The sequence below is a fragment of the Aphelocoma coerulescens genome, chromosome 12 (genome assembly GCF_041296385.1).
Source record: "Aphelocoma coerulescens isolate FSJ_1873_10779 chromosome 12, UR_Acoe_1.0, whole genome shotgun sequence".
NCBI lineage: Eukaryota > Metazoa > Chordata > Aves > Passeriformes > Corvidae > Aphelocoma > Aphelocoma coerulescens.
The window spans coordinates 12,531,208-12,552,334 of record NC_091026.1 but is presented as its reverse complement, the minus strand read 5'-3'; the positions used below and the strand labels follow the sequence as shown (position 1 = coordinate 12,552,334).

The window sequence follows — 21,127 nt, the reverse complement described above, 5'->3', positions numbered from 1 at the left end:
TTACTGAAGGAGGCTACAAAATGTCTCAGCTAGATTTTCCAATGCTCCTTTAACCAGGGCATTGCAGCGTTGGCGTTGCATGAGGAGAGTGGCTGGTGTTAAGGGTGGCTGCTGCTGTGTCTGGCCTGACAGTGCCGGCAGTGGCCTTGGTTCAGTATGATCACATGTGACATCTCTTTTTCTTGTAAATCAGCTGTGCAAAATCCAGCTACACAAACAAAAGCAGACAGAGGAATTGCAGGGAACAGACCAGGTTAACATTGGGGGATATGCCTTGAGTTTGAGAGAAATTGAGAGAAATCAGATTCTGCATTTGATGAATTTTAGGTCTTCCATGTAGATTTTTTGCTTTACTTGTTTTTGTGGGAGGATGTTGTATTGCCAAAGTGAGTGATGAGGGAGTAGTAGCATACAGTTGTTAATCAAGGCTTGGGGCTTTTGCAGAGTGAAAGAATCCATGTTATAACAGTGCCATGCAGCCTGATAAAGTTTATTTGTGCCTGCTGGGTAGCATGGCTGAGAAAATTTGATCTCATTCATCAAAGTGAGACTGAACACCACTACATTATGAGGAGGAAAGATTATGTACAACACACTCCCTGGCAGGTGTTGGCAATGTGGACAGGCACTTGAATACAGGTGCACTGCTTGTGCAGAGCCTGCACCAAGCCAGGCAGAAAATTAACTAGCAAAATTAATTTATTTGTATATTAGTATTGATGCTGGTGGGAACTTATCAGAAAATTGATTGTTAGGAGCATGTGGAGCTTTTTTATTAACATTCTCTTTTCTAATGTAAAATATACACTAAAATAAAAATATGAAAACCTAGTTCATCTTAGTAGGGGTTAACATGAAAAAGGTTACTTAAATGCTGATCCTTGCCTGTTTGCTACAGGAAGCAGGCCACATATTAGGATTTCACAGACATCTGTGTCACCTGCACCAGGAGCTTGTTGTTTGCAGCCAGTAAGGTGCAGCTGGAGTCTGATCTGAGGAAATTTTCACCTCTGTGGGGAACTCATGGGGTTCTCTTCCATGCTGTATTTGGAAGTGTTGCCCTTGATGCATCCCTGTATTGTTCTTATGCAATGTCACTTGATTAAACTGGAGGGGGGAAAAGTGCTAAATTCTTGCGTGTCAGAATAAGCTAACTCTGCTGTTGGAGCCTCTTTCATGTACCTGAGACATGTGGCCCAGGTATTTGCAGCAGGTGTAATTGGGCTCATAGATTTTATCAAGACTGATGAATTGGTTTAAACAAGGAGTAGTTGTCATAGGAGCTAATCCTGTGCCCATGCTTGTTGTACACAGCAGAAAATGTCAAACTGAGAGGCCTTTTCCTTCCTCCCTCCTGGTGTGGGATCTATCCTCAGGGAACAGGGGAATGCACTGCAAGGAGCTGCTGGCCGTGGAGAGAGTGTTACAGCAGAAGCAGCTGAGGATAGGGCAGGCTTGTGGAGAGATGGCTGGAGCCAGGGAGCAGGGCAGGGAAGGAGTCTGCAGTTTCTGGGAGCAGCATTGCTTGCTGTGCAAGAGATCTCCATAGCCATGGCTCCTTGTGTTCCTGCTCTGTCCTGTTCTGGCTCCCCTCAAGGCTGGAACCATAGAGATGGATTTGACCTTGCTCCAGCCACTGTCTCTTGACTTCATTCCTTACTCTGCACCCAGCAGCAGCCTCTCTGTGCCCTCCTCATGATATATCCTAGAGGTCAGTCTCTCCTCTTCTCTCCTTCCCAAATGATTGGCTAAGTCTTGGCATGCTGCTTCCATGGGAAGGGATAGTGGAGGGGGGAAGGTTTGCTGGGACCCAGCAGTTTGCAGTGAATAGAACCAATATTTAAGCTGTTCTTTAAAAATGTAATGTGGAAAGTACTGATGAGGACAAAAGCTGGTGTTCTTATCTAAACATAACTATCTTAACACCTAATCCCTTTGCAGAACAGGTATGTGGAGTTTCCTAATCCCAAAGAATTTTCACTTCTGTTACATAATTGTCCAGCTTTGAGCTAAATGAGAATGAGGTTTTGTCTCTCTCCCTCCCAGCCTCCTTCCCTCCCTCCCTTTTCTATGCCCCAACAAAATATTTATCTTTGTTTGTAGACAAGCCAGACCATATAGCTGTGGCCAGGCTTACTGAACAGGCTGCTGAGATGCTTGGCTGAGGAACAGTAATAAGGATTGCACAGTGCACCCACTAATTCTTTCAAATTTTCTGAAGCTAGAGCTTTGTCAACAGTTCCATTTATTTTTAAACAAAACATTCTTTCTGAAAGTGGCAAAAGTCCTGCGTTGCACCCACAGATCCTATTGCTATACTCTGGGAAAACAACAGGACTTGCTCTTGCCCCCCAGGCAGGACCATTTCTGTATTGGTGTTGTACAGAAAGCCATAGACTTCAACACGAAATGTGCAGGGCACAGGGGCTGCTGGCTCTGTGTGTAAGGTGAATGACACTGCTCAGGAGGCAGGTGACAGGAAGGAAGTGGGGGTTCTCAACACCAAAAGAAAAGGCCACTTTTTTCCCCCTCTAATAAGTACATGGCCCTCTTTGAGTTAGCAAGGTTACATAGGTGTAGGTAATAAAAAGTGGCTCAGGAGCCATTAATTCTAAGGTACGAGTTTCCCTTTGATGCATTACTGCTACAGACGTGGAATGTTTGCTTTCTTTTTTCTTTTTTGCACTTGTTTCCAGCTCCTGTGCCAGCCTCACACCTCTCCATCCTTGCATCTGGTACTCTTTTATTTGGGCTTTGCTTGCGTTAGTGCATTGGCTGCCTCATCTCTATTCGTCCTCAGGCTTCCCAGACTGTAACAAAACGTTTTCTACTGACACTATATATAAACTGCATGACTGCTGCCCTGTGCAGCGAAGTCACTGTGCCCGCCCGCAGATGGGGCAGCAGGAGGTTTCTGTACTATAGTCTTGCACTCTAAATTTTAGACTTTTTAAGCAGGTAAAAAATAGAACTTTATTTTTAAATGAGGCACTTGTTCTGGGAATTCCTTTCTCGGCCCCGGTCTGGTTGGGGTTGTGGGACAGCGTTGAGGTGTGTGGGAGGGCACAGGACTGCTTCCACCCCTCGCTTTTCTTCGCAGGAACCGGAGAGGGGCATGGGCGGTGGAAGCCGCCCGGGAGACGGTTGCCAGAGGTGTGCCCGTGGTTTATTTGAAATAAATTGTGACTTTCTAACTTCGGCGGTGTCCTGGCTCTTCTTAGCAGCGGGGTGGGGAGGGGCGGGGGGGGCTCGTGTCGCTGGCCCCGCCCGCGGCCGCTGGCCCCGCCCCGCGGTGACGCAGCGCCCGCCGGGCCGTTGCCGTGGTGACGCGGGGCCGGGCGGGCCGGGGCGATGGCGGCGGCGGAGGTGCGGGCCGAGGGGCCTCCGCTGCCCGGCCCGCCGGGGGGCCGCCCGCGGCCCGTCTGCTCCCGCCCCTACTTCCTCGTCCTCATGGTCTTCGCGCACCTCTACGTCCTCAACGTCCTGGGGCTGCTGCTCTTCGTGCACCTCAGCGCCGGCGAGCCCGGCGGGCCGCCCGCCGCCCCCCCGCCGCCGCCGCCGCCGCCCGCCCGCGCCCTCCCGCGCCTCGAGGGCATCAAGGCAAGGCCGCGACCGGGGGCCGGGGCCGGGGCCGGGGGCTGCTGACCGCTGGCCGCTGACCGCTGCTCTCCCCGCAGGTGGGCCACACGCAGCGGGTGGAGCTGGTGCCCGGCAGGGCCCACGCCGTGCGCACCCTCAGCCTCAAGCCGCTCCTGTTCGGTGAGTACCGGCCCCGCCGGGGGCAGCTGCTGCCGGGCCCGGGCACGCCGGTAGCGGGGGGATTTCCGTCCTGACGGCGGAGCGGGGTGTGTGTGTGTGCGTGTCTGTCTGACACCCGCCGCTGTCTTACACCCACTCGGGGGAAGATGACTTCCCGCGTGTTGGCATCACCTCCCTGTGCTGCTGCTCCCTGGGGCTGCGTTAGAAAGAGTGTGGTATCGTTTAAGGTATTTTGATGTAAAATTCGTAGAGGTTGCTTATTCTGAATGGCTCACTTTGAAGAATTTGGAAGATTAACCTTTCCAGGTTTTTCAGATTCTCTGTGAAATACTAGGAATAGACAGCAGATCACTGGCAAGAAGCATGAAGAAGATGCTCAATGTAAGGAAAGGACAAGAGATACCCAAACTTTTGTTAATAAATTATGAAAAAGCAATTTAGTGTTGGTGCTTCAGCACTGAGGAAACGAGTAACAGGAGAATTGATAGATTTTGTCTTCCACCATTTCATGTTCTGTTCTAGATTTATCTTTACTTTTGGCTTCTCTGATACACCACCACACAACATCTGCCTTTTTGCTATTTTAAAATCTTCTTTACCTTTCTGTGAAGTTTTGCTGTCACTAGTCAAGTCTCACTAATTGAACTCTGTGTTCTGGAAATCCACTGACAATGTAATAATTTGGGGGGGATCAATCATTACAAAATTCCTACTACTGCAAAGTCAGAGAAAACCTTTCTGAAAAGAAAGTAGAGAATCTTTCAGATGCTTTCTCAATAATATAAATAGAGGGTTTTTTTCTGTTTCCAAGTAGATCATACACACTGAAAACCTTACCATTAATTTCGTAGTGGATTTCTGACATTCACTAAACAGACACACCAACCTGGAGCTGATAAAACCCCACAGCATCACAAAACTGATATCATTACCAGAACCACGGTCTGAGGCAATTGCTTTGGTTTTCACTCAGGAAAACCCCTATCTCCTTCTTCCCAGCCTTTCCAGTTCCACTGAAGTGAAACAGTTGGTCCTGGCCTGCAAGGAAGGTGCTGAGGATGATAAAAGGCAGGTTTGTCCTGGCAGCAGTAATCCTGCAGTTTTTAGCTTCTTGTTCCAGCGCCTCCATTGGTTTTGAGGGAACCTTTGCTCCCTAAGGATGCCATCACAGACTGTGACAGACATTCACCATTTGAGATGCCACAAGTCTGTTCTCCTTTGTCCTCTGATAAGGAGTCCCTTATTTAGAAACTGCAAGTTGCAAGACAATTCTTATCTCCCCGATGAACCTGCCAGGAGCCAGCTCTGACTTTAAAAGACTTCCAGAGACTTTTCTATCTATGCAAGCAGTACCAATCTAATTCAACTGGTTTAAAAAAACTAATTCATTGCATCTCTGTTGCTTAAATTAGTGGAAGTGTGTATTTAACTTGGTTGTGTTTGGTAAATACAGAAGTCCTTAGCAAAGACTCTTGAGTTTCTGGGGATTTAACACGAAGTGCTGCAGCATACAAGAGACAATATAAGCAAACAGTGCCTGGTCTATCATCTTTGCTTTCAGCAGAGCAGGCTGCAGTGTGACCACAGGAGCAGGCACTCATAAATGATTTAATGTGTTCTCTGGGCTTCAGAGCATGGGCTGGACATCGTAGGGGAACTTTAGGTTTGTTTTTTAAGTGTGTCTGAGTCACATCTGCATGAAACCCAAGTGTATTTTATGGAGCTATGAAAAAAACCCTGCCCTATTTTTTCCACCCTCTGGCTACAAGGCATCTTTTCTAAAGCTTGTAAGTCAGACCATCTGTGCATTTTCAGTTGGGAAACACTAGTAACCAAATAGCCCTACTAATGGAAAAAATCAGACAAAGCCTTTTCAACCTTCAGAGCTTTTATGTGTTCTGTTTTACAAACGCAGTCTGTTCAGAAGATATTGCTATTGCAGGGACCACCTGACAGCAGATTCTGTGGATTGGGCAGCAGTTTTTAAGACATGACAGTGGGGAGGAATAAAAATAGGAAAATTTGCTGTGTTTTTCTTCTGAGCCTCAGGGAAGAGAAGTAATCACTGCACAAATGTCAGGGCACAGCTGAATTGCAGTGTGTCTGAGCGCTCGTTTCAGCCCACACCAGTGTGAGGAGGAGCTCGCAGCGTGGGTTGTTGGTGTGCCTTGTGAGCACGGGGAGGCAATATGTCTCCAGCAGACCGATGTGTCTCCAGCAGCCTGCAGCGGTCTCTGCACAGGCATCACCAACAAGGCAGAAAGCATTCCTCCCAAAGGCTGTTTTTTCCCCTTGTTTTCTTTTATTTCAGCCACAGGTTTAAGCCAATATGGAAAACTTTCCATGGACAGTGCTTTGTTAGGCAGTAGAAATCCGACTTGTTTTCTTATTTGGGGATTTGCTGTTTTCTGCTCTGTGGTCTGGAGCACAGTGCATACCCCTGCAGGGAGTGACAGTCCTGCTTGGGTGAGAGAGTGAGCTGCAGAGAACTTGGTGAGACTGAGTTTTCCCATATTTTCTCTCTTCCTTGTGTACAGGTGGAAGGCCAGGCAGCTGTGGAGGGTTTCTCCCCTGCTCCCATATCAGAACTGCAAAATCCTACTGTGCTGGGGCTGGGACTCACCTCCCAGTCCCAAGCAAAGCTGTTGTTCACACCAAAGCAGAGCTTTGAACAGCTGATGTCTCACTCATGCTCTGCTTTTCTCAACATTCTTGTGATATCCCCAGTTACCAGAATCTTCTGATCCACACCGAATTTCTGATGTGGAAAAATAGTTTTCCCTGTTATGCAGAAACCCTCAGCTATCTGCTCTGTGCCTTTCCTGCTCAAGAATGGCTGTTTCCTTTTGCCTGTGTGGATGCTCATCAACTCTCAGCACAGGAAGCTGAAGGGACGGCCTGACTCAAGAGCAGAGTTCAGCATGTAGTTTCTAAGGGGCTGGGCATAGCCAGGGTGGGTTCCTCTCCCGGTTAATTTACCTCAGACTGTTCAACAGTAAAGTATTTGCTCCATTACATAAAAAGTATTACTTTGCAGTCAGGAGACTTTCATGTAATCTCTGGACAGAAAGCAAGCAGGCACTTGGACCACATCAGTGTCTCAGGGTCAAATAATGAATCTGAAATACCAGTTCTGATAATGAGAGCTAGAAGGAACTGTTATTAAAGGTTTCTTCTAGTTTGTCCTCACCTGCATAGTTAAGTTTTGTTGTGATGTTGAATCCTACACAAAGCTGAACATTGCACATCCAGGATCTACAGAGCCTTGTGAGAGGAACATGTTAAACCTGCATCCTTAAGCTCTGTCTTGGTAAAACAGAGATCTGTAGTGAAGCCCTATCTGTACACTATGACTGCTTCAAATCACCTAGAAATACAACTGTACATCTCCAAAACACCACCTGCCAGGGAAATGAGTTTTCTAGCCATAGGGAAGGGAGCAGTTTCTTGTTGCTGGAATTGAGATTTTTCAGACCTTCCGTCCCGCCTGTTCGGGGCAGCGGTGATGTTTCCACCTCCGCACCGCCTGGTGCAGGTTCCTGTTCCTCTTCTGCCAGGCATAGGCCTTGTTCACCACCACTTTGTCATTCTGTACTTCACCACTTACAACAAAGACCCCTGCATGAGTGCCTCTCATGATGTTGTGGGCACAGGTGGCATCTATGTCCAGCCACTGCTGGAGCCTGGCAGGGATTTCAGTTCTGAGGAGTGGGCCATGCTTCAGCACCTCCAGCTTGGAGGAGTCCAGATCGAAGTCCGAGATGGTGGTGGTGGTGGTGTTCTTCCTCAGGATTCGGATTTTCACTGCTGCAGGGGATGGAAAAAGAGCTGTGAGTTCTATTTACTCTTCATAGCTCTCACCAATTCAACACATAGAGCCAGCCCAAGGCTTCTCTGCTGTCTCTGTAATGTGGGGAGGTATCTGTCCGAGCTTTTGTAATTGCAGTGAACTTGTAAAAGTTCTCATTTGAGGTTAGTTTCCAGTAGTGAACACTGTTCTTAGAATCACAGAATTATTTAGGTTGGAAAATACCTCAGAGATCAAGTTCAACCACTGACCTAGCACTGCCCAGTTCACCATCAAACCATGTCCTCAACTGCCACATCTACATGTCTTTCAAATACCTTCAAGTGACTCAACCCCTTCCCTGGGCAGCCTGTTCCAGTGCTTGATAATTCTTATGGTACAGAAATTTTTCTTATTACTCAATCTGAACCTCTTCGTTGCAAATTGAAGCAATTTCCTCTTGTCCTTGTTACTTGGGAGAAAAGACCTCCTTCTCCCTCAATCCATTTCCCTCATAAGAGTGGCAAAGATGTATCAGCACCACTGCAGAAACCCTGGAGGAATCACGGGCACAAGCAAGCAGATGCATCAAAGTCCTGGTCTTCTGCAAATTACTTTTCTCTGAGCAGAGATTTCAGGAAGTGACATGACTGACAGCTGCTCAGGATTTGTAACCTTTTTGCTTTTATTGAAAATTTTTTTTGTTTTTCTATTTATGTGCCTGAATTCAGGATGGTTGCTTGAAAACTTCCTGCCAGCTGATTGAGCAGAGCCAGTGCTGCAACTTGCTTGGGCTAGGAGAGGGAGAGTCACAATACTAGAACAACAGTATTAAAGTTTGAAATAGCTGGCATTGCTAAAGATTCTTATAGGCATTGATTGAAATGTTTGTATGCAAGGGAAAACCAGGGTACTGCTTGTTTTTAGCAGTCACAGACCAAAACCAAATCAGAGCCCACAGAAATAAAGCAGGTCTTCACTTTCAGTGCTGCCAAGAGCTAGGCCCTCCTGCTACCTCACAGGTAAGGTGGAAACTGAAAATCCCTGGGATCTGCTGTAAAAGCTGCAGTTTCTCAAAGTCAATATGTTATGGCAAAGCTATTTTCTGTCCATGACACTGTTTGGCTGCTGGAGGGATTGGCACCAATTGAGAGGAGAAGGAGGGTACTCACCAAAATCATTGGCACAGAGGCTTTCCAGGATCTCCCTGGCAGTGCTGGCCTCCTCAAGCTCGCAGTCCTTGCAGCTGGCTCGGGGCACTGCTGCAGCAGAAATTAGGTTATAACACCCTTGTCAAGCTACACTAGAAAAGGCACAATGAAATTTTGAGATCTACGAGTGGTGGTTTGCTGTTTCTTAGTGATGCTTCTTCCTGAGCTACCCAGGCCCTGGAAAGATAGCACAGACAGGCAGGGTGGGAAATGTTGAACTCTCCTTCCTGTGACTGGGGCAGACACTGCTTGTGCTTTGTTCAGGCTTGTGCCTGTTGCTGCGTGTTAAAGCAGCAGTGAAAATGCTTAATGAAGATCTCCTAATTTGGATGAAACAGCAAAACCAGTGGTATGGCCAGACTCCATTCAGTGATGCCGAAATTATATTGTTGAAATATCTGTTCTTCCCTTAACTGCTCTTGAATCTCCCCCAGTATTCATCAGTATCTGGTTGTTAATTTAGTCCTTCAGACAGACTTTTTTCTGGTGTAACTCATGTCTGCAGAGGCTCATGTCCCTTCATGGTGTTTCTAATGTTTAAAGAGAAGGCTTGCAAAACATTTCTTTTTGCATATTTTTAAGCCCTAGACAGAGCTGAAAGATCAGGGCTGCAGCTCTGTAGCTCCACTGGAAGCACGTCTCGCTGCTGGGAGTCTGCACTCCATGAGCTCTCCCACTGTGCCTGGGCTGGAGGCTTTGCAGCCTTTCCTTCCCCCTGCCCCAAACCCTGCAGGGTCTGATGGCACCCAGGGAGCTAATGAATACAGCTGAGAGAGGAACAAGCCACAGTCAATGTTATGCTAATTTTCTAGACACAGTTCCCAGACAGAACAAAACTAGAATTTGTAATTTTTGGTTTAAAATACAGCTTAAAACCAGAAATATGCAGAATAGAAATGAGTCGTAGGATCATCCTTTTGAGCTTTCATTGTTACATACGGGAAAATACATGAAGACAAAACCTCTTACTTCTCCTGCTTGAGGAATTTTCATCCATGGAGACTGCTGCGATGCACAGTTCATGATCTGCAGGGAACTTGTTGCAATTCAGGATTTCGGGCCAGGGGTAGCCGTAACAAGCCATGACGGGCGCGCAGCTTCTCTTGACGGCTTCGCAGAGGCTGCGGCAGGGATAGATGAGCCTGGGGAGGGGATGGGCTGTCAGCACCTCCGTGTGCCTGGCAGGAGGCTGAGGGTCGAGCCCTGGCAACACCACTGCTGCACAGGGCTGTGTTAAAGGGTTAGCAGGCAATTTTGGGATCTTGGATTTTTTTTTGAACGTTCATGTCCAGGAAGAAGCAAGGAATTTCTGAGGGCAGGAGGGATAAGGCTGTTCAATACAAGGCAGCTGCCAGAAGCCCTTCACCTCCTTAGGGAACTTCTCTAGTTGTGCAAAGGCTGCTTATCTTTGCAGGTGCCTGATTACACACCAAATTTCCTTAGCACCTCTACTTTGAGACCTGCACCTCAAAACTGGGGATTTGTTTCTGCTGCTGGAACAGTTGGGAAACTGAGAAACCATGTGTTTGGGGCAGGAGCTGGGGTGAGGGGCTGCATCGGAGGTGGGAGGTGAAGCTGGTGTGTGACAGCAGCTACTGCAGTGTATGAGGGGGGGGCCAGGTCATGTGGCAGCAGTGCCTGGGGTGAGAGAGCCGAAGAATCCCGAGGAGGGAACATATTTCTGCTCCTGTGATATGAAATGCTCATGTTTCGTTTTCAGAGGGATGTTCACTGTTGAGTAATCCAATTGTCCGTTGCCGAGAGCAGCAGCACTGCTTCTTGGGGACTGCACGGATCACATCAAATGCATTTTCTCTCAGGAGGCACATGTAGTTGTGCTCCTGTGGGGAGTTTACTGTTACAGCTGAAGTAACTCGTAAAAGCATCTTACCTGTCCAAGCAGATCGGTGCAAAGAGGGAGCAGAGAAAAATCCTAGCGTCTGGGTGGCACTCCCTGGCCAGCAAGGGCAGCCAGCTGGAAGACTGCTGGATGACTTCTGTCATGGTCTCATGCTCCAGCAGGTTGGGAATCCTCATCTCGGAGTAGCCAATATCGTAACACAAGGCCATGCGGTGTGGGATGGGCATGCAGCTGGAGGATCTCCTCAGGTAGCTCGCCCAAGCGCCTGGAGAGCCCCAGAGCAGCAGCCGTGCCAGGAGACCCAGCAGCCATGGGCCACCCAACCTCGAGGGGTGCCTGCGGTGGGACGTGACCATGCTTGGAGCGAGTGAACCAACAGCACACCCCGGACTGAGCTGCTCCTGACTGTGGGATGCCTTTTATAGCCTACAAGCCACCTCTTTGTCAATCCATCCTCATTAAGTTCGGCCCTTTCAGAGCCCTCATGGGGAAGACAATGCTCCAATTTTCATTTGCCAGCGGCCCTGATTGTTTGTATTTTAGCAGGGGTTTGGCTTAGATCAGCAGGTGTGGAAATGAGGGCAGTTGGGGAGGGATGAATGACTTGGCCCATGTGTCTTGGGGCTCTTTCAGCCAAGATTGAATCTCTGTTTGACACCAGTGCTCCAACCCATCCCCTTTCTCTTGCTCCAGGATTAGTCATTATTTCATAAACCCTAATGTTTTCCTCTCTTTTGTTTTTTGTAAAAGCAATCAAGTGTTGCTTAAAGTCAATTAGGAGGCATTTGTTTAGCTGGATCTATTGTTGAGCAGGCAGGGAGATAGGATGGTCTCACAGCCAGAAGTTAACTGTTTAAGAGAGCTGAGGGCAGAGAGGAACTAATTTGCAGCTGTGGAGCCAGGTTGTTTGCAGACAGGATTGGCAGCACTCAGCTGGAAACCCCCTCACCTTGCAACCTGCATGACCACATGCTTTCCAGTTAACAGAATTCCTACTTCATTCTGAAATCCCGTCGCTACCACTGAAGAGTGGAATTGTCTTTCCTCCAGCACATAATTAAGATTCCATAAGCCATCATTATTGTAGCCCAGTTTGGGGAAGTGGAAGTACTGGGGGTGTTGGTTGCCAGTGCACACGGTTCATTTGGACCTGGTGCTGTGCCATGAGGTTCAAAATGGTCAGTAAAAGCTCCAGCTCTGAAGCATCCTCTGGCACAAGGACCCTGTGCTGCCTGTGGTGGAAATTGTTTCCTTGGAGCGTGTTACGGATACAGCTGGCTGCATTGTGTTCCTGGGGCTTCTCAGGAACAGCTCATTTTCTACAGGGCTAGTTCTGGTCTGTGCTTAGCAGGAAGCCAACTGCTTATTGACAGCTTGAGCTGATAGGGTTGATTTCAGGTCATGAAAGTAATTAATTTTTTCCCTCCATTTGAGGATGGCTGCTGTAATTGATCTATAACGTGTCCTTGGCACATACCTGCAGGAGCTCTAGGGAGCTGCAATTTGGAGAGCAGGACCTTGGGTCTAGGAGCACTTAACCTGTCCTGCGATGGTGGTTTTTCTTTCCCTTTTCAAAAGTCTCAGCAGCTGGTAACAAGGTCACCCTCGCTGTGACAGACACCAGCCAGGAGGATCCTCTCAACTTCCTGGGCCACAGTCGAACTGTGCTCTGGGATGGAACCTTGCCAGTGCTTTCCAAGTGCGTGCCCCATGTACCATGCAGCTAAAAATCTCCTAGGCTCATGGTCAGCGGTGTATTTCTCTGCACTTCAATTTGCTTGGGATTGTGCAATTGGCTGATTGCGGCTCGGTTGGTGCTGCAAAGGAAAGCTGGAGGTACCTGGGTGTGAAGACTGGCATCCTCCCTGTCCAGTATCTTCCTCTTTAATATTACATTTGAAGAGCATTTTTAGTGGGAGATCAAGAGAATGAGAGGGAGTAAGTTAGAATTTTTCTCCTTTCTGTTTGAGTTTCACAGTAGAGCACTGTGCCATGCTTCCCTGAAAGGGATTTGGTTTTGTGCAAAGTGCCATCCTCTCCACATGAGAGCAAGGAAGTCTGAAACCCTGGCCATCACCACTGCCCACTGTAAAGATTTTTGGCCTCCCTTCCAGTAAAGCAGCAGTTCCCAGACTGTAATCCACATGGCACCTTTGAAATGGTAATATGTAGTGATATGCACGTGTTTGTTCACTCCTTTGTCCATTGTGGTATCTGTGAGAGAGTTTAAGGGCTTGACCCCAGGATCCAAACATTTAGGAACTGCTGCTATAAAAATACCTGCCTCCAGCAGCTCAGGTGTGTGGTGTATGCTCTTTCAGAGCCCTTCTGGTAGAAGCGTGGATGTTTTTGAATGCCCCAAACTTAGACAGTTCCTAAATTTCCCCCCTACCTCTTTTGATTTTTTCCCTGAGTCTCCTGCCACCAGCATGGGATCCCACTGTAACAGGTCCTCAGTCTCTGTTGCTGCTGACACTTTTGCTGCAGAAATTCCTGACTTCCTGACAGAGGAGGAGTGCAAGCTCATTGTCCATCTGGCAAAGCTGAAGGGGCTGCAGAAGAGCCAGATCCTACCAACAGAGGACTATGAGGAAGCCATGGAAATGATCGAAATCAGCCAGATGGACATTTTCAATCTGCTGGATCACAATCAGGATGGGCAGCTGCAGCTCAAAGAGGTAGAGTGTGGGACAGACTGGGGGAGATTTGCTGGGGACCCTCTGGCACATCCCCTCATCAGGTGCTCTCTTGGTTACTCATGTGCTCGGGTGGGGCCAGACCCCAGGATATACCAATCACAATTAGCTTAATTTTAGGTCTCAGAACTTGTGCTGGCCTTCAGACTGAGAGTTTCTGGGGCAATGTGCAGTAGTTGTCATGCTATTGGGAGGCAGCAACAGTCCTTGGCAGAACATGTGTGTTTTGAATATGCTGGATTAAATGTTTCTGTGCTGTGGGTTGCCTCTTGCTGTGTGTCTTGGGAAGTGAGTTTGTCGAATAGGCCCTGCTTTGTGCAGCCTGTGGGGAATTTACTCTGTGAATTCACAAAGCCACACCTATTGATGAGCTGAGGGGGATAATGAGCACCTTGTCCACAGCTCTTCAGCACCCTTGCCCTGTATGGCAGGGTGTATCAGGGCAAGTCCTGGCAGTTCAAGTGTGTCCCTCCTCAGGCTCCCATTTCAGGTGAAACCAGGAGTCTGAACTATCCTGTGCACCATGAGTGCTGTGGAGTATGGGGAGCTGTGCCAGTGACAGCACAGGGCAAGGCTGCTTTCTCTGAAGGTCAGAGAGCCTGCTGAGAGCTCTTCAGGCTTCTGCATCTCTCTGTACATGTTGAAGGGAAGAATTTTGTTCCAAGCCCTTACCTTGGACAAGTAAAAGCATTCACTTTTATCAATAGCTTTGCTTTCCCTTCAAGAGAAAGAGCTGTGCTCTCTACCTCAGGGCTGGTTAACCAAGTCCCAGCAGTCATTTGCCATGACCTAAACTGGAAATAACAGCACTCATCAGCCACTCTCTGTGTGTGGCTGCCAGATGATACTCACTGCAGTCGTCTTTCTGCAGAGATGTGCCGCTGCCTGTCTGGCTGATGTGCTGTGGAGGAGATCCCACCAGGCCTCATGCAGGGAATCTGTAGGGTCTCAGGAGTGCAAGAAACCAGTGCCTTTTTTAATCCATTTATGAATTTCAGGTGTTGACCCATACCCGCCTAGGGAATGGCAGGTGGATGACCCCCGAAAACATCCGGGAGATGTACACAGCGGTCAAAGCTGATCCTGATGGGAATGGTAAGAGCAGCTCCATGGAAATCCCTTCACCCTCAGCACCTTGGACACCTTGCACAGCCATGTGGGGGAGAGCATAAGCCATGTCCCTGCCCAGGCCTGTTTCTCTAGCTGAATTCTTCAAAGGGAAGTAACACTTCTAGAGACCTTGTCAGGGAAGTAAATGCAGTGTGACCCTCTTACTGCAGCACTCCTGCCCCTGCATCACCACTCTAGCAGCTAACTGGTCCCACTGCCTGGGCTTGGATCTTGCTGGAGCAGGACCAGACCCCCAACTCTGCACTCCCTCTTCCCTGTCAGACCTGCCTTGGTTCGTGCCCTGCTGTAACAGGGTCTTAGGGCTGTGCTTCCACTCCCCTGGTCTGAGAGACTGCTCAGGTTCTGACTACAGAGCTCTTGTTACCTGGGATGCAGATGTTCAGACACACATTGCATGCCCCCCCCCTTTTCAGGGAGACTTTTGCAGCAGGCCAAGAGCCCCATGTCACTGTGAGGGGAGAGTGGAATCAGTGGAGGAGGTGGGGGTGATCTTATCAGTCAGCCTTTGGTGCTGACCCCCCTCTCTGCTGCTGGAACCTCTCTGTATTCCATGAGGCCACTTCTGCCCCTCCTGCCCCCTGTCTCCCAAGGGCTCCTGCTGGTCCGGACATACACTCTAACCTCTGCTGCTCTAATTAGAGTGGCCTCAATTAAGCAACACTCCATTTCCTAATCAAATTAAGTGAATGCACAGGCTCTGCACACTCTTCCAGTGACCTGGCATTGAGAGCTGCCCAGGAGGAGCTGCTTTGGAGTTGAAGCAGTAGCAGTGTGAATGCATAAATATCCGGAGGGCACTCTCCTCCAGGCTGGTGGCATTCTTGGCAGCGGTATGACTGAGTCCTCAGTGGCTTTTCCACCATTCTGGACATTAACAAATGAAAGGTCCTGTTAAAGAGCTATTGGCAGGACCTTGCTTCCAGAGTGCTGCTTCCCTCTGTTGTTAGATTGGTACATGACACCGAGAGACCAGGTCACAACCTGGATGTGGCACTGCGTCATCAAAGACTGTGGGGAGTAAGGGGAAGTGGGGACAGAGAGACAGTAGGAATAATAACAGTGGATCATTTGGTCTTGACCACTTGCACCTGAGGAACTGTCCCTGGCTGACCCTTGTGGCTGGTCCCTCCTCCTGCCAGGGGGTGCTGGTGCCCAGGGAGCAGAGCTGGCTCCCAGCAGCACTGGCTTTGCTGCCTGAGTGAGCTCCTCTCCCAGCCCATGGTGTGTGCTGGGCAGCCCAGGGCAGTGCACTGCATGCTGGTGCCCAGGGACCTGTGCAAGGCTTCCCTTCTCCAGAACGGGGAAACAGCAAATGTGAGGAGTTTCCTGAAGCTGACAAAGGCAAGAGTCCTTGCTGATTCCAGTTGAGTGCAGACAAGAAATACCTGTTTTAGAAGAAACTGCTTTATACCTCTTGCTTTTCTGTTATTTCTACTTACGCAAGACCATGCTGTCATGCATTCCTCATTTATGTGTTGCAATTACACAAATGCAGGATAATGCACTGCTTGGTTTGGGTTTGGCTTTTTCTTAATTACCCTGCAAGGTCACATAGAAAATGTAGTCTGAGGTGTTCCACTCTGTCCTTAAAGATGTTGATTTAAATATCTAAGTAATAAGCGTCAAGAGATTGAGTCGCACAGACTTTCTTGTGTATATCAGAACTTTGGTGTCTGTTTCTCTCTTTTGATGTATTGATTTGTGTGTTTTAGGAGCTTTTTAAAGTTTAAAATGGTGTTTTGCCTGTCCCAGTTCTGACCCTGCACCGTTCACTTTGGCAGGTTGCTCTGTGTCCTCTGCTGCAGGCGAGAGCATTGCTGGAGCCCACAATCATGGGCAGAAGGGGTGCAGCCTGTGGTGGACACAGTGGACCCTGACTGTGAGGAAGGCAGTTTGTGCAGTGCCTTTAGCTGGTGTTTCTCCAAGTACAGGACACAATAACTATTACCTGCGCCAGAGTCAGGTGGCTTTTCCTGTGTTCCCATAGGTGTGCTAAGTTTGGAGGAGTTCAAGCAGTTGAATATCCGTGATTTCCACAAGTACATGGGAAGCCAGAAGGTGAAGATGAGTGACTTGGTTCGCAACAGCCAGCACACCTGGCTGTACCAGGGCGAGGGGGCACACCGGGTCATGAGAGCCATTCGGCAAAGGTAAGGGCCAGGCAGCTGAGGGGAGGTTGGGTTTGGGTAGGCACAAGCACCACCTGTGTGCTGGGAGAGGCAGTGGCAGACTTGCTAATATTCACACTTCCTAATTGTGTGAAAAGTCTTTGGAGTATAAAGAGCAATGAACACAGACACAAAATGGAGAGAGGAGGTTTTCATTAGAACAAGAATTTGTATTGTCCCATGGAAAGGGAAAAAGAAAAATCAAACCTTTCAGCATCTCCATTCACTTTTGGGAACAGCCCTATAAACCCAGGAAGATTTGGCAGTATATGAAATCATTCATTCTAATTAGTAACTGAGCTTACTGGGAGAAACTGCCCATTTCCAATGCTGTCTGGGTGCCAGCAGTTACTGTCGTTTGCTTTAGTTACTCATGCATTTCACTGAAATCTGTCTTTGCTGTTCAGAGCTGACTTTTTAAAAAGCACAACTTCACCTTAAATAAGCCAAGTTAGTTTAATCCTCCGAGCACACATACTGTAAGGCAGCTCATGGCAGATGGGAGAACCTCTTACCCTTCCCTTCATCTCAGATTTGATACTGGGAAGAGCTGAAGCCCAGCATGAAGGCCAAATCGTGTAGTTGTGGTGAGTTTCCAATAATTGGCTGGAGAATCGCTTGTTCTTGTGGTGTTGGTCCTCACCCAGAACATGGGTAAAACCTGTCCTGAGGCCTTAAAAACAACTGTTGGCCACTCCTTTTCTTCAGTGCATTCCAGTAGGAAAATGGGGTTGCATATTGCCTTGATTAGAGCAGACTGCGGCTGCCACCTTCTCCATGCCAGCTAGCCAGCACACACAGGCATTGGCATTCCGCTTGTACGCTCTCCAGTTGGTCACTATCAGGAGGACGTGAAGACACAGCACTGAAGGAGGCTGTTAGTCCTCCCTGGGACCAGGCAGCGCCTGCAGGGGCTTTGCCATCCTGCCCGGGTGCCACATTCTCCTTGCACCTGCCCCAAGGGCTTCACTGGTCCAGATTCTCAGAGCTCTGAGTGTTCTTTGGCAGGTCTCAAGACGTACCTGCTTGCCTTGGGGATGATCTCAGATGTAGCAGTGGAAAAATCCCAGAGCAGGAGGGCTCCAGTCTCCTTGATCACTTCCAGTGCCCCTCTGCCCTGGGGGAGGCTGCTGAAAAGGCAACAGGGAAAGGTGAGTTAGGTGATAAGACTATTCCTAGAGCTAGTCTCTCATTCACTCTCAGCAGGGGCCCTGTGCTTTGCTAACTGTCCCTGAGGTCTGTAGGTGGTGTGCAGGAGTCCAGAGAAGTGATGAGATGGCACATGAAGGCTCCAGGGACATGCACAGAAGGGATCTTGCTAAGCAAGCAAAGTCTTCCTGAGAGCTGGAGATGCTTCCTTCAGTTTTGTTCTGTTTTTTCTTTAACCTCGATGAGGGCTTTCTGAGCCGATGCTGATGGTCCAACAGATCTGTAAGGACCTGGTTGTCTCTTGGCATGCTCTCTGCAGCCCATCTGTCTCTCCGGTCTTTTGGGGAAGGGGCTTCTCTTTCTCTGGATTTATTCACTGCTTGGGAGTAGTGGCTGACCAGGGTGAGGATGCTTTCCACTCACCTGCTCTGCTCTTCCCCAGGGTAATGCGCCTGACTCGCTTGCCCCCTGAGATCGTGGAGCACAGCGAGCCCCTCCAGGTTGTGCGGTACGACCAAGGAGGGCACTACCACGCCCACATGGACAGTGGCCCCGTGTTCCCTGAGACTGCCTGCAGCCACACGAAGCTTGTTGCCAATGAAAGCGCTCCCTTTGAGACCTCCTGCCGGTAAGCTGTGCCCTGAACATGTTAGACAAGGGGTGTGGAGGGTTTTCAAAGGGTGTGGAGCCATTTCACCTCATCTCACCTGGGACTCAGTGCTCAGGTTGTGGGCTCACAAACCAGCTCAGGACATCACTGGCATTAAGAGGTTTTAAAGGGGAGGTGGGCAAATCCTGTGGGTCCACGCAAGTAAAGCGGAGTGGGTGGGCCATCCCCAGCAGAGCCTACAAGCCCATTCACTACTCTGGGTAGGGGTTTTCTTTGCTGTCCTTGTGTTAACTCTTGGAGAAAAGCTGACAGTATAAATCATGTGCCATGTGATGTCTTGGAGGAGCCACTGTATTTATGGTGGAGGGGCAGGGCATGGACAACCCCTGTGCATCTCCTCCTGCTCCAGGTGTGTCTCCTGACAGCCTCTGTCTTGCAGGTATGTGACCGTGCTGTTCTACCTGAACAATGTAACTGGGGGAGGTGAAACAGTCTTTCCTATCGCTGATAACAGGACATACGAAGAGACGGTAAATGAACCTCACCTACATGTTACCCCTGGGGATTCTGAGTCCCTTTTTGAATGTCTTTATTCACTATGGCTGCAGGAGGGATCTGGTACGTGAGGTTGGCATGCAGTAGCATTTGTAGCTAGAGCTTTGGGGAAACTGTGCTCCACTTAACAGTTCTTTTGCTCTGAGGACAAGGGAAGAGGCACAGGGATTTGACAGTTCAGCTTTCCCTGCTCAGAGGTGTGAGGTGTCAGGCCATGTGTTAAGAAATGGCAGCTGCTCAGAAACAGGTTATAAACATCCAGGGACTTGAAACTGGCTGCTCCAGCTGGGTTATGAAAGCCCCTGCATCAACCTTAAGCCATCCTGTGGGACACTCAGGCAAGGGTGAGGGGCAGGGGCATACCAGTGCGTGTGCCTTGTTCCAGCCGTGTTTGTGACATCTTCCCTATGGTATCTCTCCAGTCTTTGATCCAGAATGACATTGACCTGCGAGATACTCGGAAAAACTGTGACAAGGGCAATTTGCGAGTGAAACCTCAGCAAGGCACTGCTGTCTTCTGGTACAACTACCTGTCAGATGGAGAAGGTACCGGCTCACTTCAAAACTGGGCTCTTGGGAGGGGTAGGACTGCAGTAGGTGACAGCTATCATCTCCTTGCTGTAGCTGGGAGCTCAAAGAACAGCCAAAAAAGGGTGGTAGCTGCCTGCTAGTGGGAACTGTAGAGTCTACTTGTCACCAGCTGGGTAGGAGCTTCCTGACTCTGAAAGGCCTTTGTTTACAGGCAGTAGGTCAGTGGCTCCTGATGTCTTTGGGGGACAGGACTAGCTAGCAAACAAAGACCTTGGCTGCACTCACCATCACCAGCTGCCTTCCATCCTGCTGTGCGAGCTGAAACTCCTGCTGGAACTTGGTCTGCAATTCAAAATGTGTCACTGATGTGGTGTTGCCCAAAGGGGTGGGGAGGGGAGGTAGACAAAGGCACGGCCATCAGCTCTGCAGCACTGGGACACATGGGCCACCCCATGCCACGCTTGGGGCCAATGCCTGCTTTGTAGCTCAGCTGCAGCCCCATGATGTGTCCTTGGGGCTGTTTTTGTCACAAAGCGCAGTGCGGTTTTCCCTGACAGGCTGGGAATCAACATGAATTTTTAAGGCTGCTGGTGAGTATGGCTCCAGAGGGTTTCCATGACAGATTTTGAACTGTGGTGGGAGGAGGGAGTGTAGCGTCCCAAGTCCCCTAAGAGCAGCCCATGTTTCCATCTCTAGAAAATCCACTGAGGTCACAAGACCAGTGTTTGGTCTGTTGGGTGATAATATCAAGACTGTCGCTCTCCTGTGAGAAGAGCCCTGTTGTGGTATTATGAGCAATTTGTTCCTAAATGGAAAGTGGCTGCTGATGCAAGTCTGCCACAGAATAATGATAGGATCATTGTAAACAGGTCATTTAGAACTGCTGAAATGCAATCTCTAAAATGGCTGCAAGCCTCTGGCTTCCATGGGCCTTCTAGTGGCAGCGCCATCTCTTCCATGCCAGCCTTACTTTTTCCAAAAGAGCTGAGAGAAACAGCTGCTGTGATCTGGATTGTGAGAGCCACTTGTGCTGAGTGGAGACATGGAGGCAATGGGCATTTTGCACTTAGGAAGCCTGCCCTGATGAACTAACTCCTTTTAACTGCTAGGGTGAGATGGCCCCAAGATGGAGGGAGTGCCCGGAAAAGTAACTCCTTTAAGATGTATGTGAGCTCAGATCCAAGCAGGTGGTGCAGGCAGGAGAGATGACATTGGTGTTTGCTGGCTGTATGTCCCTGTGCAGTCCCAGCTGTGCCTGCCCTCCTTGCCACCGCCTAACAGGGCTCTGCTCCGCAGGCTGGGTGGGGGAGCTGGATGACTTCGCACTGCACGGGGGCTGCCTGGTCACCCAAGGCACCAAGTGGATCGCCAACAACTGGATCAACGTGGACCCTAACCGCCGGCGGCAGCAGCAGTTCCAGCAGGAGATGGAGCGCTTTGCGGGGGCTGAGGCGGGGGCCGGGGCCGGAGCCCCGGGCGAGTGGACAGTGGACAAGGCCTACAGCGGGGTGCACCTGGAGCTGTAGTGCCGGGGGGGGTGGTGCTGCCGTGCGCACGTGACTTTTTCCCGCGCAGGGCGGGGGGGCGGTGCCGCGGGCCGAGTGCGCGGCGGGGCCGCGTCGCGCGCCAATAAAGCGTGGAGACACGGGCGTCGCCTCCGCGCGCTCTG

The 21,127-nt window shown here is 49.5% G+C and overlaps 2 protein-coding genes across 3 annotated transcripts; one reads left to right on the top strand and one right to left on the bottom strand.

The window, feature by feature from the left end:
- The first annotated feature begins 24 nt into the window (after positions 1–24).
- P4HTM (prolyl 4-hydroxylase, transmembrane) lies at positions 25–21,047 on the top strand. Its single transcript, XM_069027579.1, is given in 11 exon segments — positions 25–3,315; positions 3,317–3,341; positions 3,343–3,600; positions 3,678–3,759; positions 13,106–13,296; positions 14,313–14,409; positions 16,433–16,595; positions 18,205–18,390; positions 18,812–18,902; positions 19,350–19,473; positions 20,755–21,047. Coding segments are annotated over 11 exon segments (1,779 nt in total). The 5' UTR covers positions 25–2,983; the 3' UTR covers positions 20,985–21,047.
- On the bottom strand, positions 3,910–13,138 carry LOC138117367 (secreted frizzled-related protein 5-like). Of its 2 annotated transcripts, none has more exons than XM_069027583.1 (4): positions 10,649–13,138; positions 9,727–9,899; positions 8,719–8,808; positions 3,910–7,566 (listed from the first exon to the last, which is right to left on the bottom strand). In XM_069027583.1, the coding sequence occupies exons 1-4, from the start codon at positions 10,972–10,974 to the stop codon at positions 7,229–7,231; spliced, it is 927 nt and encodes a 308-aa protein (XP_068883684.1). In that variant the 5' UTR covers positions 10,975–13,138; the 3' UTR covers positions 3,910–7,228. The 2 variants fall into 2 exon arrangements, with proteins under 2 accessions (XP_068883684.1, XP_068883685.1); XM_069027584.1 differs by having other exon boundaries at positions 8,719–8,805.
- Positions 21,048–21,127: the final 80 nt, after the last annotated feature.

Bases quoted from the DNA above. Each gene is read 5' to 3' on its own strand.
- LOC138117367 (XM_069027583.1), bottom strand. From the start codon at position 10,974: ATGGTCACGTCCCACCGCAGGCACCCCTCGAGGTTGGGTGGCCCATGG. The intron at 8,809-9,726 runs GTAAGAGGTTTT...TTTCTGCTGCAG, and splicing joins AAATTCCTCAAGCAGGAGAA to CAGTGCCCCGAGCCAGCTGC. The intron at 7,567-8,718 runs GTGAGTACCCTC...CATCCCCTGCAG, and splicing joins CCTCTGTGCCAATGATTTTG to CAGTGAAAATCCGAATCCTG.